We start from the raw sequence: 13,504 nt of genomic DNA, 5'->3' as shown, positions 1-13,504 counted from the left end.
CTGGGTCTGCCAGCTGCCGCTTGCGTACTCAGGGTCGACCCGCTGCGATCCTGCGCGCCCCGGATGGCTCACGCGCTCCCGTTGGTTGCCTTATGCGCCCACTGCTCTCCATGCGCCGCGACCCTCGCTGCAACCGGCACCCGGCTGCTTGTCTCCACCCCTCCTACCAGTCTGGATGAACGAGTCTACTTCAACTTCTTGGCTGTCCAACTTCCATTCAGATAAATTCTCTATCAGTTCTGGGTGTTATTCTGCCTCTAAATTGTTGTTGTTCTAATCTTGGTTGTGCGTGGAGGTACGGTGCGTCCACCTGTGCCTCCATCTTGCCAGAAGTCCTCAAAGTTATCTTTTTACTTCTTCCTTGATCTCATTGTTGACCCATTTATTGTTTAGTAGCATGTTATTTAGCCTCCATATATTTGTGTCTTTTCAGTCTTCTTCATGTAATTGATATCTACTTTCATACTCTTGTGATTGCAGAGGATATTTGATATGATTTCAATATTCTTATCTTTGAGGCTTGTTTTGTGGCCTAACATATGGTCTATCCTAGAAAATGTTCCATGTACATTTGAAAATAAAGAATATTCTGCTATTTTTGGGTGAAATATTATAAAAATATCAATTAAACCCATGTGGGTAACATGTCATTTAAGGCTGCTGTTTCCTTGTTGATTTTCTGTTTGAATGACCTATCCAGTATGTCAATGGGGTGTTAAAGTCCTCTACTATGACTGCATTATTGTTGATCTCTCCCTTACGCCTATCAAAATTTGCTTTATATATTTAAGTGCTTCTACATTGGGTGCATAAAATTTACAAGAATTATATCCTCTTATTGGATTGATCCCTTCATCATTATGAAATGTCCTTTTTTTGTCTCATTATACTTTTGTTTTAAAGTCTATTTTGTTTGATATAAATATTGCTACCACTGCTTTTTTGTTTGTTTTCATTTTCATGAAATATTTTTTTCCATCCCTTTACTTTCAGTCACTGTGTGTGTGTCTTTAGACCTGACGTGGGTCTCTGGTAGGCAGTATATATATGGGTCTTGTTTCTCACCCATTTAGCCAGCTGGTGTCTTATGATTGAAGCATTTAAACCACTTATATTTAAAGTAATTTTTGATAGGCCCTGGCTGGTGTGGCTCAGTGGTTGAGTGCTGGTTTGCGAATCAAAGGGTCACCAGTTTGATTTCTAGTCTAGGGCACATGCCTGGGGCCCGGGTCCCCAGAAGGGGACATGTGAGAGGCAACCACATATTGATGTTTCTCTCCTTGTCTTCTCTCTCCCTTCCCCTCTCTAAAAAATAAAGTAATTATTAGTAGGTATGTAGCTGCCATTTTAGTATTCATATTTTTAATCTTTTTCTCTGTTCTTTTTCTTAAAGATTTTTGTTTAACATTTCTTATAATACTGGTTTGGTGGTAATGACCTCATAGATTTTTCTTGTCTTGGAAGCTCTTTATCTGTCCTTTGATTTTAAATGATAGCCTAGCTGCATAGAGCAATAGAGTGATCTTGATTATAGATCCCTAATTTTCACCACTTTGAATATTTGTGCCAATTCCTTCTCGCCTACAAAGTTTCTGTTGAGAAATCAGCTGACAGTCTTATGGAAGCTTCCTTCTAGGTAACTAACTGATTTTCTTTTGCTGCCTTAACATTCTCTCTTTTTTAAAGGACACATGGACAAAAAGTAGGGGTGGGGGGTAATGGGAGGGAAGTGGGGAGAGTTGGGTGGGTGGGCTGGAATGGGAGTAAATGGGAGAAAACTACTTGAACAATGATTAAAATTTAAAAAAACATTCTCTCTTTAAGTTTATGCATTTTAGTTATGGGTGTCTCGGTGTGGGCCTCTTTGTGTTCATCTGAATTCTCTGTGCTCTCTGGACTTTTATGTCTATTTCCTCTGTAGGTGAAGAAAATTTTCAGTCATTATATCTCAAATAGGTCTTTGATTCCTTTTTCTCTCACCTCTATCATGTGAATGTTGGTACTCTTGATGTCCCAGAGGTCCCTTAAACTATTCTAATTTTACATTCTTTTTTCTTTTTGCTGTTCTAGTTAGGTATTTTCAGCTACCTTGTGTACTAAATCGCTGATTTTATCTTTTGCTTCATATAATCTGCTGTTGACCCCATCTAATGTATTCTTCATTTCAGTTATATTTTTCATTCTTGACTTTTTTTTATTGTTTCTCTTTCTTTGTGGAGGTTCTCACTGAATTCCTCTATTCTTCCACTCAAGTTCATTGAGCATTCTTATAACCAGTGTTTTGAACTCAATATCTGGTAGCCTTCATTTTGTTTATTTTTTCTAGAGTTTGGTCCTGTTCTTTCCACTGGAACATGTTTCTTTGTCTCCTCATTTTGGCAGCCTCTCCATGTTTATTTCCATGTACTAGGCATATCCACTATGTCTCCCAGTCTTGGTGCAGTTGTCTTATATTGTAGGTGTTCTGTGGGGCCCAGTGGCTCAGTCTCCCTTGTCACCTAATCTGGGTCATCTAGGGGTCCTCCTTGTGTGGGTAGTGTGTACTCTCCTGTTTCAGTTGAGCTTTAATGCTCCTGACATATCAGTGGGTGGAACTGACCTGCAGACTGAGGATTGGCTGTGACTATGACAGACAAGCTGTTGTGCAGGAGTTGACCCCACAGAGCAGGGTTTGCTTTAGCAGGGCTCTGCTACCTGTCAAGTGTACCCTTTGCTTGTGTTATTTGTGGTGTTCTGGTATGCTGTGAAGCTGGCTACTGAGTGTGTTAGTTTTGTGGCCTCTTGGGAAGGGCTCCTGTGCAGGCTAAGGTAAAGCCATTTCCTGCACCCAGCCAAGATCACCCGGTAGGAGCTAGAAAGTGATCTGTGGTGGGCGGCTGCTAGTGCAGAGCTTGGAGATGCCTGTGAGAGGATATGCTTTGAACCAAGGCCAGCTTCCAGTAATACCATGCTTGAGACTGCTTAGCAAGAGATACAGGGCTCACTGAGGCTAGCCGCTACTTGTTTGGGGTTCATGGACATTTAAAAGAATTTAGGAAAGTCAGAGCATGGGCTAAGGCTGCCGCTTGTGTGTAACAGCTGCTGAAAGAGGTTTGGACAAGTGTGCTAGTTGGGTGGGGTGGAGTCTCAGGGAATCATCAGGGGTCTCAGGGAATCACCAGGGTAGGGCAAGCAGTGTTATCTAGGCTATGGAGATTCAAATTTGGAGGCTTACCTGTACCTGCAGTTTGGGTTGGTGAGGGAGCTCAACAAAAGAACAATGGTACCTGCCAGCCCTTCCTTCCAGGAGAGAGTGCTGCTCCAGCCCTCGCCCTGAAGCCAAACAATTTAGTTCTTCCCTGATATCCCTGGTACTTTTCCAGTTCCTGACCATTTACTGAAGCTTAGGTTGAATGTTTGTGAGTCTGTGCTCAGGCCCTTTAAGAGGATACCTGTGCCTACAGCAGCCCTCTGTCTTACCCAGGTGGAGCCCCTGCTGATTTTCACACACAGATATGGGACTTTTCTTCCCAGCACTGGTGCTCTGGGCTGAGGAGTCACGTGTGGGGCTGGGGTCCCTTGCTTCTCAGGGGGACCTCCTCAGCCAAGATATCCCTCCCTATTTTTAAGCACCACATGCATGTGTAGCACCAGCCCATTTCCTCTCTACCAGTCTCCACAGGGCTTCTTCTCATAACCTTCGTTATAGAAGTTCTGTTTGGCTAGTCCTTGGGTGTTCTCAAGGGTAGTTTTTTCCCATATTTTAGTTGTAATTTTGATGTGGTTTAAAGGCAAGGCAAGCACAGCATTTATCTACTCTGCCATCTTGATCAGAAATCCTCTCATTCACTGTTAACCATTGCTCTCATGAGCTCTTGATTCATGTCATATTTTAACTGCATCCTAGCAAGTTGCAATACTAAATTTATATGTTTTATGGTTTGTTTTGTTTTGTTTTTAGAATTTTTATAAGAGATTATTTGGGCCAAACTGATGACATATACCAGGGAGCAAGATCTTAAATGCTCTGCAGAATAACAGTTTTGCAGCTTCTTTTATGCATTTGAAATTAATGCGGCAACATAAGAAAGATTGAAGAAAGCAAGACAGGAAGTGAATTACAAGATTACCTACTCTTTTGAGGGTTAACAACCTCTTTGAGGGGTGTAACTTCTGGATTTCAAAGGTGAGTTAACCTAGATTCACATGACAAATGGACACAGCTGGATTAAAAACTTTTATTGAAGAAGTTATAGATTATAGAGTTCAAATTCCAGTTCAGCCAGCTGTTTGTTCTTCAGTTCAAGTTACTTCTCTCTCTATGCCACAGTTTCATCTTTTGTAAAATGGAGATAATAGTGAAAACTTCATAGGTTTGGAGATTAGCTCTTGGGAAGAATAGATAAATTCATATATGTGAAGACCTTGAAGGAATGTCTAACATTCAACAGATATTAGCTATTTTCATTATGGTCAGGAACTGAACTAAGTGGTTACACACATTACCCCATTCAATCCTCACCAAATTCACAAGATATGGAAATCACTAGTCCCATTTAACAGACAAGAAAACTAAGACTCCAACTCATAAAATAGTTTATCCAATGTTGCAGAGCTAATAAGTGATAGAGTCAAGATTTTAACCCCAACAACAACAACAACAAAAAACAACAAAAAACAGAGAAAGAAAGAGAAAAGATTTTAACCCAGAATCTGTCTGGCTACAAACTTATGTTATTTCACTATATCACTGAGGGGAAAAATTCAGTGTTCATATCAGAGGAGCTTACAATCTAAAAGACAAAAGATAGGGGGGAAAGAAAATGTACTTTCTTTAATGTTACTCTTACCAAAAAGTGAGAAACTTTAAGTATAATTTAACAAAGGTTTTAAAGCAGGGGGAAGTGCCAGCTGGTGTGATTCAGTTGGTTGGGGCACTGTCCTATGCACCAAAGGGTTGCAGGGCTGATTCCCGGTCAGGGTACATGCCTGGGTTGCAAGTTTGGTACCTGGTTGGGGCACGTGCAAGAGGCAACTGATCGATGTTTCTCTCACATTGATATTTCTCTATCTTTCTCCCTGGAGTCAATAAATATGTATAAATTTAAAAAAATAAGGCAAGAAGAAGAAAAGTGTATATAGGAGGGTGTTCTAACCAGTGGTTCTCAGGGCTGTGGTACCAGGTCAGCAGTGTCAGCTTCACTAGCTAGGAGTGCAAATTCTCAGGCCCAAACCCAGACTTCTGACTGGGAAGCCTTCAAAGTTGTTCTGATGCAAATGCTGGTTTGAGAACTCCTGCTCAAGCAAAGGAAAGTGCAAGGATTGGTAGTGAAAAGATAGATCAAAGACAACAGGCAGATGTTTGTCTGACAGGAGTCTGGGACTACATCTTGGTGACTGAAAGGAGCATGCCCCTCTTCCTGGTGTACAGAGGAGAAGATGAGGTGCAGGGAGGCAGACTGCTGGCTCTCAGCGAGAGATCACTTTCTTAAGCTCTTGTACTTTTGCTATGTTTCCGCTCCTTTAACCTGTGCATTTCTTAAAAACAGGAAATAACACTTAAAAAATGTTTAACTGTCAGAAAATATACATTTGAACAATTTGGGGGCATATCTGTGTGGGAGTTTTTCACATGGCATTTATAAAAGAAAAACCAAAAATAACATTTATTAGCTCCCTACTATGTGCCACGTCCTACCTTTGGACCTTCCTGTCTTGAGGACTTTTTTGTCCCATGAATTCTCCTAATAAGAATTATTTTGGCCCTGGTCAGGAAGCTCAGTTGGTTAGGACATCATCCCAATATGTCAAGGTTGCAGGTTTGATCCCTGGTCAGGGCACGTAAAAGAATCAACCAATGAATGCATAAATGAGTGGAACAACAAATCGATCTCCTTCTCTCTCCCTTCCTCTCTCTCTCTAAAAATTTATAAATTAAAAAAAAATTTAAAGAATTACTTTGATTTTGTAGATGAGGAAATTGAAGCTCAAAGAATTTAAGTCACTTTGCCATAGGTCATGCAACTATAATGGGAGATCTAAGGTTCAAATACACAATTCGGACTCCGAGCCTGGTGTAAATTTAGCTCACAATGCTGCCTTGGAAACAGAGGAGTGCTAAGGAGCCCTCCTGTCATAGGCACCCAAGAGAGACATGCATGGAAGCCACTCTTGCACCTGAGCCTTCCCAGGGGCCAGGTAGAACCCTGAATGGCCCCCCTCCTCCATACCTACCTGAATGTGTAAGCTCTACTGCCAGAGAGAGGTGAATTGAGCAGATGAGAGAGACAGTTTTAAAAAAGTTTTTTTCCAAGGCAATCTTAGTTGTAAAAACAGTAGTAAAGTCCAAATCATGAACTGAAATTTTCTGACTTCAGAAACTGAATTCCAATTCTAGATAAATAAGAGTTAAGGTTTCCATATCCTTGAAAAGAAAAAAGCAAACTAAGAATTCTGTGAAAAGGAGATTTTTAAAAATTAATCTAATTGATGCCTCAATATGGAAGAACCATACCAATATGAGACAATGTATGGTTGCTATTAATGAATGCATTCTTATTTTTTTCTAAACAAGGAAGGGAAAACTTTAGCCTGTTCTTCAAGTTTTAACTCTATGTAATGACCTTCCTCCCATCAATGCCTATTCAAATTCTAGGTCTCCCTGTGGTGATCCTTTAAGTCAGAGATTTTCAACAGGTGTAGCTCAAGAATTTTTAAAACATGCAATATATGACTATTTAGTCAGGGGCACTGACCTCTTTTCCCTTAGATTGTCAAATAAAAAAATGACAATAGCCAACACAGCAATAGCAGCCTGGTGTGAATGCCCTGTCTTGACCCATAAATATTATACATGATACAATAAAGGTGCATCTTTTTTTTTTTAAGTTTTTTTGTTCATTTTTAGAGAGAGGGGAAGGGAGGGACAAAGAGAGAAACATCAATGTGTGGTTGCTTCTTGTACGCCCCCAACTGGGGACCTGGCCCACAACCCAGGCATGTGCCCTGACTGGGGATTGAACTGGTGATCCTTTGGTTCGCAGGCTGGCACTCAGTCCACTGAGCCACACCAGCCAGGGCATACTAAAGGAGCATCTTATTGGTCACATTGCATAATAAGGTTGTGTCTGATTGGTTAATTCTTGGTACCAGAAATCCTTATATACAAGTGTAAGCACCTGATATTTTTAAAAAGTCACTTTGGAGCAAAAAGGGTAGGTAATTATTATTATTATTATTATTATTATTATTATTATTATTATTATCATCATCATCATCATCATTTTTAAATCAATCAAAATTATACCTAATTTTTGTCAGATCAGCAAAAACAATTTTTAGGTGTGCTGCACAATTTTAATAATTAGTTATGTGTGCCATGAGATAAAAATATGTTGAAAGTCACCACTCTAAACCAAAACACTTTATTTCCATCACTCTATAGGAACTGTGACAATAACAAATAAGGTCACTATAAGCAGTTGTTCTCTAGCTCATTGAGGTAAAAATCCTTAAAGGCAGAAATACAATCTTAAACATCTTTGTCTACTTCATAGCACAGAACAGTACACAAGAATTGTATTAATATTTCTCAAATGACTGAATGATTGAAAACTCACCTTTTAAAATGTTCAGCACTGTGGAAATGGCTTCATTTACAACACAACTTATTTTTTTAATATTTCAATTTTTTATCCTCATCTGAGGGTATGTTTATTGATTTGAGAGAGAGAGAAAGGTCAAGGTGGGGGAAGAGATACAGAAACATACATATGACAGAGAAACATTGATCTGTTGCCTCCTGTATATGTCCTGACTGACAGCTGAACCCACAACCTAGGTTTGTGCCCCAACTGGGAATCCAACTGCAGCCTTTCTTGTGTATGCCAGGACAACACTCTAACCAACTGAGTCACCCAGCCAGGGCAGGCTTGTTATTTTTTTTAGAGTTGTCATAGCTATCTGTTTTGTAACAAGTACCTAAGGTGCTGGTTGATATTTACAAATAATAGCTGCTATTTGAGTTTATTCTATCAAAGTATTTCTAATCCTTTGGTTGGGTACCTGCAAATATGAAAAAACACATTGAAGTTAACATTTATAAGTTGTAAATTACAAATTTCCTGCTTCCAGAGTAAAAGGAGGGGGTGACCATTCATATGGGGGTGATTAGACTTCTGGACAAGATGGAGGTGTAGGTAGATATGCTTCACTTTGTTGCACAACCAAAAGAACAACAAACAACCAATTTAAAAACAAACAAAAAACCCAGAACTGGCAGGAAATCGAACTGTATGGAAGTCCAATAACCAAGGAGTTGAAGGAGAAACATTCATTCAGACTTTACCACAACACAGTGAAGTGGGTTGCCACACCCTATGACTCCACCCCTTACAATTTAGCAGGTGCACTGACACAAAGAAATATGGCCCAAGTGAAAGAACAGATCAAAACTCCAGAAAAAGAACTAAGCAATGAGGAGATAGCCAACCTATCAGATGCACAGTTCAAAACACTGATAATCAGGATGCTCACAGATTGATTGAGTACGGACACAAAATAAAGGATGAAGTGGAGGCTATGAAAAGTGAAATAAACAAAAGTATACAGGGAACCAACAGTGAAGGGAAGGAAACCAGGACTCAAATCAATGATTTAGAATGGAAGGAAGAAATAAACATTCAATCATAGCAGAATGAAGAAACACGAATTCTAAAAGATGAGGAGAGGCTTAGGAACCTCCAGAACACCTTTAAATGTTCCAATATCCAAATCATAGGGGTACCAGAAGGAGAAGAGGAAGAGCAAGAAACTGAAAACTTATTTGATAAAATAATGAAGGAGAACTTGCCTAATCTGGCAAAGGAAATAGACTTCTAGGAAGTCCAGGAAGTTCAGAGAGTCCCAAACAATCTGGACCCAAGGAAGTACACACCATAATCACATTAGCCAAGATTAAAGATAAGGAGAGAATCTTAAAAGCAGCAAAAGAAAAAGACAGTTACCTACAAAGGAGTTCCCATAAGACTATCAGCTGATTTCTCAAAAGAAACTCTGCAGGCAAGAAGGGACTGGAAAGAAGTGTTTGAAGTCATGAAAGGCAAGGACCATCATCCAAGATGACTCTACCCAGCAAAGCTATCATTTAGAATGGGGGTAGACAAACTACTGCTTCCCAGATAACGTCAAGTTAAAGGGGTTCATCATTACCAAGCCCTTATTATATGAAATGTTAAGGGACTCAGCTGAGAAAGAGAAGATCAAAACTATGAACAGTAAAATGATAACAAACTCACAACCATCAACAACTAAACCTAAAAATCAAAAACAAACTAAGCAAACTACTAGAACAGGAAAAGAATCGTGGAAATGGAGATCGCATGGAGGGATATCAGCAGGGAGGGGGAGAGGAAAAATGGGGGAAAAGGTACAGGGAATAAGAAGCATAATTAGTAGGTACAAAATAGACAGGGGTGGGGGGTGGTTAAGCATAGCATAGGAAATGGAGCAGCCAAAGAACTTATATGTACAACCTATGGGCATGAACTCAGGGGAGGAAAATACTGGGGGAAGGGGGGAGCAGGGCAGAATACAATAAAGGGGAGAAAATAAATGGGACAATTGTAATAGCATAATCAATAAAATATACTTAAAAATAAAAATAATCTGAGGGTGATTATTAATAGCGCCCCTTTTCACTCTCATGAGTTTTTCCAGTTTAAACAATAAAATATACAGTCATCCCAATGAGAGTCTCCAGCTACTCTGATTTCAAGCCCTTATTCTTACTGAGGTAGATAAAGTCCATGTTTACAGGATATAGCAAACTGATAATTTGGGAAGAATAAACAAATAGAGGTGTTCCTGGTAATTTGTTGATGTGAGAACAATTTTCACTTGTTTTTCCTTTTTATTCACATCTTTATTTCAAAATGTTTGTTCTATTTAAATCTTTTCATTTTTAAAAATTTATTTTTTAATTTTTCAATTACAGTATTATTTGTATTGGTTTCAGGTGTACAGCATAGTGATTAGACAATCATATACTTTGGACAGTGTTCCCCACCGATGCTTCCGGTACCCACCTGGCTTCATGCATAGTTATCACAATATAATTGATTATATGGCCCATGTTGTGAAATTTTCTATTTTTTAACTGTGTAAAATACATATAACAAAAAACTTACCATCTCAAACATTTTTAAGTGTGCAATTCAATAGTGTTAAATATATTCACAACAGGCCATCAAAACGTTTTCATCCTGCAAAAACGAAACCCTAGATTCAATAAACAACTCTCCACTCTGCCTCCCCTGGCCCTGGGAGGGCACCATCCCACATTCTGTGTCTGTGATATCAACCACTCTCGGCACCTCATACAAGCGACATCACACGGCACTTGTCTTTTTGTGACTGGATTATTTCACTCAGCATGACTTCTCCAGGTTCATTCATGCTATAGCACGTGACAGGAGTTTCTTCCTTTTTAAAATGAATAATATATCAACATCCAGGGGTGGGCACAAGTAGGTTAAATTACCAGCCATCATTACCTAAAAGATAAATCATAAGAATACAAAATAATAACAATAATAAGATATAATTCCATAATACAGTAATTGGTAAATAATAATACAAGAATAACCTATGTTTTGTGTACTCACAACTGTAAACTTACTTTTGCTCACCCCTGTATATTCCACATTTGTTTATCCATTCATCCATTCAATGGACATTTGGATTACTTCCAACTTTTGGCTATTGTGATAGTGCTTCTATAAACACAGGGTACAAATAGCTCTTCAAGACTCTGCTTTCCTTTCTCTTGAGTGTATACCCTGAAGTGGGATTGCTAGATCATGTGGTAGTTTTAATTTTTTTGAAAAATGACCACTGTTTTCCACCGTGGCTGTACCATTTTACATTTCCACTAACAGTGTACCAAGGTCCCAATTTCTCTACATTCTCACCAACCCTTGTTATTTGCTGTGTTATTGATAGTAGCCATCCTAATGGGTCTGAGGTGATATCGTGCTGTAGATTTGGTTTGCATTTCCCTAATGATTACTAATGTTCAGCATCTTTTCACTTGCTTGATGGACCTTTCTAAATGTTCTTTGGAGAACTGTCTATTCAAGTCCTTTGCCCATTTTAAATTAGGTCATTTGAGGGGGGTTTTACTGCTGCTTAGTCTTCTATATGCAGACACTGAATCAAATCTCACCCTCTCTTATCTTTAATACTTTCTAATCAAGACATGCCCCAAGACACTGTCCTATTTTGAAATACTAAGAATAGAGAATTTTGCTCTCAAGAATCTTGAAGTTGGAAAGGCACCATTTCATAAATCTGAGAACTCTTGGAGAAGTTTTGATATGTATGAGATCTTTCATAAAGATATTACATTATTACTATAGTTCTCAGTAGTTCAGTTTGACATTTACAGAGTACCTACTATATAGCAGGCATTGCACCATGCATAAGTTAGAATTAATACACAACACCCAATATTTTAATTCCTTACCCACCAGCTGGACTCTGGGCCACAGTTTTTGGATATATAATTGACCTTTAAACAACATGAAGCTAGGGGCTGACTTCCACACAGTGGAAAATCCTCTTATAACTTTTGACTCCCCCAAAACTTAACTACGAGGGGGGAACCCCCCAAAACCCGGAATTATCTTCTGGAGTGCAGGCACCTTGTAGTACAGGCTTCCCCTGCCTGGTGAGTGTTCTAGGAACACATCTGTATCAGTGTAGCAGCTGGCATTGTTGTGAGAGGCTGTGTTTGGCTTCAGTGAATTTGTTTTGAAGACTCTTTCAATGTATTTGCCCATTTCATGATGGGTGATTTACAAGCGCACTTGCCCACACCACACTGAGTGTTCAGCAGTTTTTGACCAAAACCAGCATGTCCCCTGTGCACCACCTTCCCTATTTACCCACTCTCCTCCCAAGCAACTTTGTTTCCCCAGATGAAAAAAGTCTTCAAAGAGAAAACTTTTGCCGATGTGGAAAAGATGAAACAAAAACATGGCAGGAGCACTAAAAGGCATCAAAACCATTTTTGAGCAGTGGAAAAAATGTGTCAATAGGTGTATTGCATCAAACAGGGAGTACTTTGAAGGAGACTGAAGTTTAAACATGTAAGAATACATACGCAATTTTTTATAAATAAATTCCAAGTTTTGGGGGGTTCTCCCTCATATAGATCCTCTGTATTCATGGGGTTGGGGGATGGGGATTGGTTCCAGGGCCCCTAGGGATCCCCAAATCTGAGGATGTTCAAGCCCCTTATGTATAATGGTGTAGAACAATGCATACAGTTGACATTGTGTATTCCCAACTGCGGACTGAAAATATTGTTTTCCATCTGTGGTTGGTTGAATCCTCCTCAGATGCAAAACCTGGGATTCAGAAGGCCAACTGTATTTTTATTGGAAAAAAAATCAGAGTATATGTGGACACGAGCAGTTCAAGCCCATGTTGTACAAGGTCAGCTGTATATATTTTTGAATGAGTTTAAAAAGCTACAGATCTCTTTTGATCTTTTCTGACAGATTGTCTCTCTCTGAATTAGGAAGTGTACATCCTTAAGGAAGCCTGATCTTTGGGATGGGCCTCTCAATTTTCCCAGGCCCTACACAGGTGAAAAACACACCCTATCTAAAAATGTAGTTTCTTTAAAATTCTTGGTAAAGTTTTAGAGTCTTCCTACACAAGTCTATCATATCTGCTTCTAAACAGAAATTCATCGCTTATTCAGAAAAAATTTCATTCTGGTTACATATTGTTGAATCATACAAAAATCTCAACCTGTCTTTAAAATATGCATAGTTATCCACAGGATCTACATTGGTATACACCTTTTCTAGTCCATCAGAATCTCTGGTCCATAATAACGTTTATCTACTTTTGTGTCCCAAATCTGAACCTAAACCAAACCCCCCAAGAAGCCACTGCACGTAAAAATATTCTTAATCTCTGGCCAGCAGTAGGAACAGTGCCTGCTCCCAGGGCTGAGGTGGCACGACAGCAGGACTGACTCAGAGGAAACTGAAACCCAGAAAGAAGAGTCATTTCCTCCATAAAGGTCTCCAGACAGCTTAGGGTTCATTTGATGCCACACTTCTTCCCTCCCCACCCCCCATCGCCACTAATGTTTGTTTTCTTAGATGCTTCTTGATGTTTATTTTCCTACTTATTGAATGTGAAAATAATCATATTGCTGTAAATCCTTACATGTTTGAATGCCTTAAAAGGTTCTGTATTAATAAAATTCTAGAGTTCAACTCAAGAAAAAGTTTTGCTAGATCTAGGACCATGCAGCCAACTTCTTTCTAGAGAAAGTGCTCCCAGGGGTATCTAAATGACCCTTTATACTTGAGAACAGAAGCCTGTCTAGAGGTGGAAAGACCACTAAGCTTCTTCTCTTTCAATCAGGCCCATGCCTACAAATTCCCTCTTCCTCCCATACCCCTGTGTGTGACAGAGCACTTTGTTTCGTGTTCAGCAGGATTAA

The 13,504-nt window shown here is 39.4% G+C and overlaps 1 protein-coding gene across 5 annotated transcripts in view; it reads right to left on the bottom strand.

Moving 5' to 3' along the window:
• WNT5B (Wnt family member 5B) overlaps nucleotides 1-13,504 on the bottom strand; it is a 125,945-nt gene that overhangs the window by 49,990 nt on the left and 62,451 nt on the right. Inside the window, exons 1-2 of one of the 5 annotated variants that reach the window (XM_045830444.1) lie at nucleotides 10,353-10,381; nucleotides 10,167-10,241 (exon numbers count right to left, since the gene is read on the bottom strand). The exons of 2 other annotated variants lie outside the window; for them this stretch is intronic. In XM_045830444.1, the coding sequence (XP_045686400.1) occupies nucleotides 10,167-10,178 (12 nt within the window). In that variant the 5' untranslated portion in view covers nucleotides 10,179-10,241; nucleotides 10,353-10,381. Of the gene's footprint in view, nucleotides 1-10,166; nucleotides 10,386-13,504 lie in introns of those variants that run through there. 2 more of the 5 variants (XM_045830446.1, XM_045830445.1) reach the window with 2 other exon arrangements.

This window comes from Phyllostomus hastatus, unplaced genomic scaffold (genome assembly GCF_019186645.2).
Source record: "Phyllostomus hastatus isolate PE091 unplaced genomic scaffold, TTU_PhHast_1.1 phas_contig_152, whole genome shotgun sequence".
Taxonomy (NCBI): domain Eukaryota; kingdom Metazoa; phylum Chordata; class Mammalia; order Chiroptera; family Phyllostomidae; genus Phyllostomus; species Phyllostomus hastatus.
This window is presented reverse-complemented; position numbering and strand designations above follow the sequence as displayed.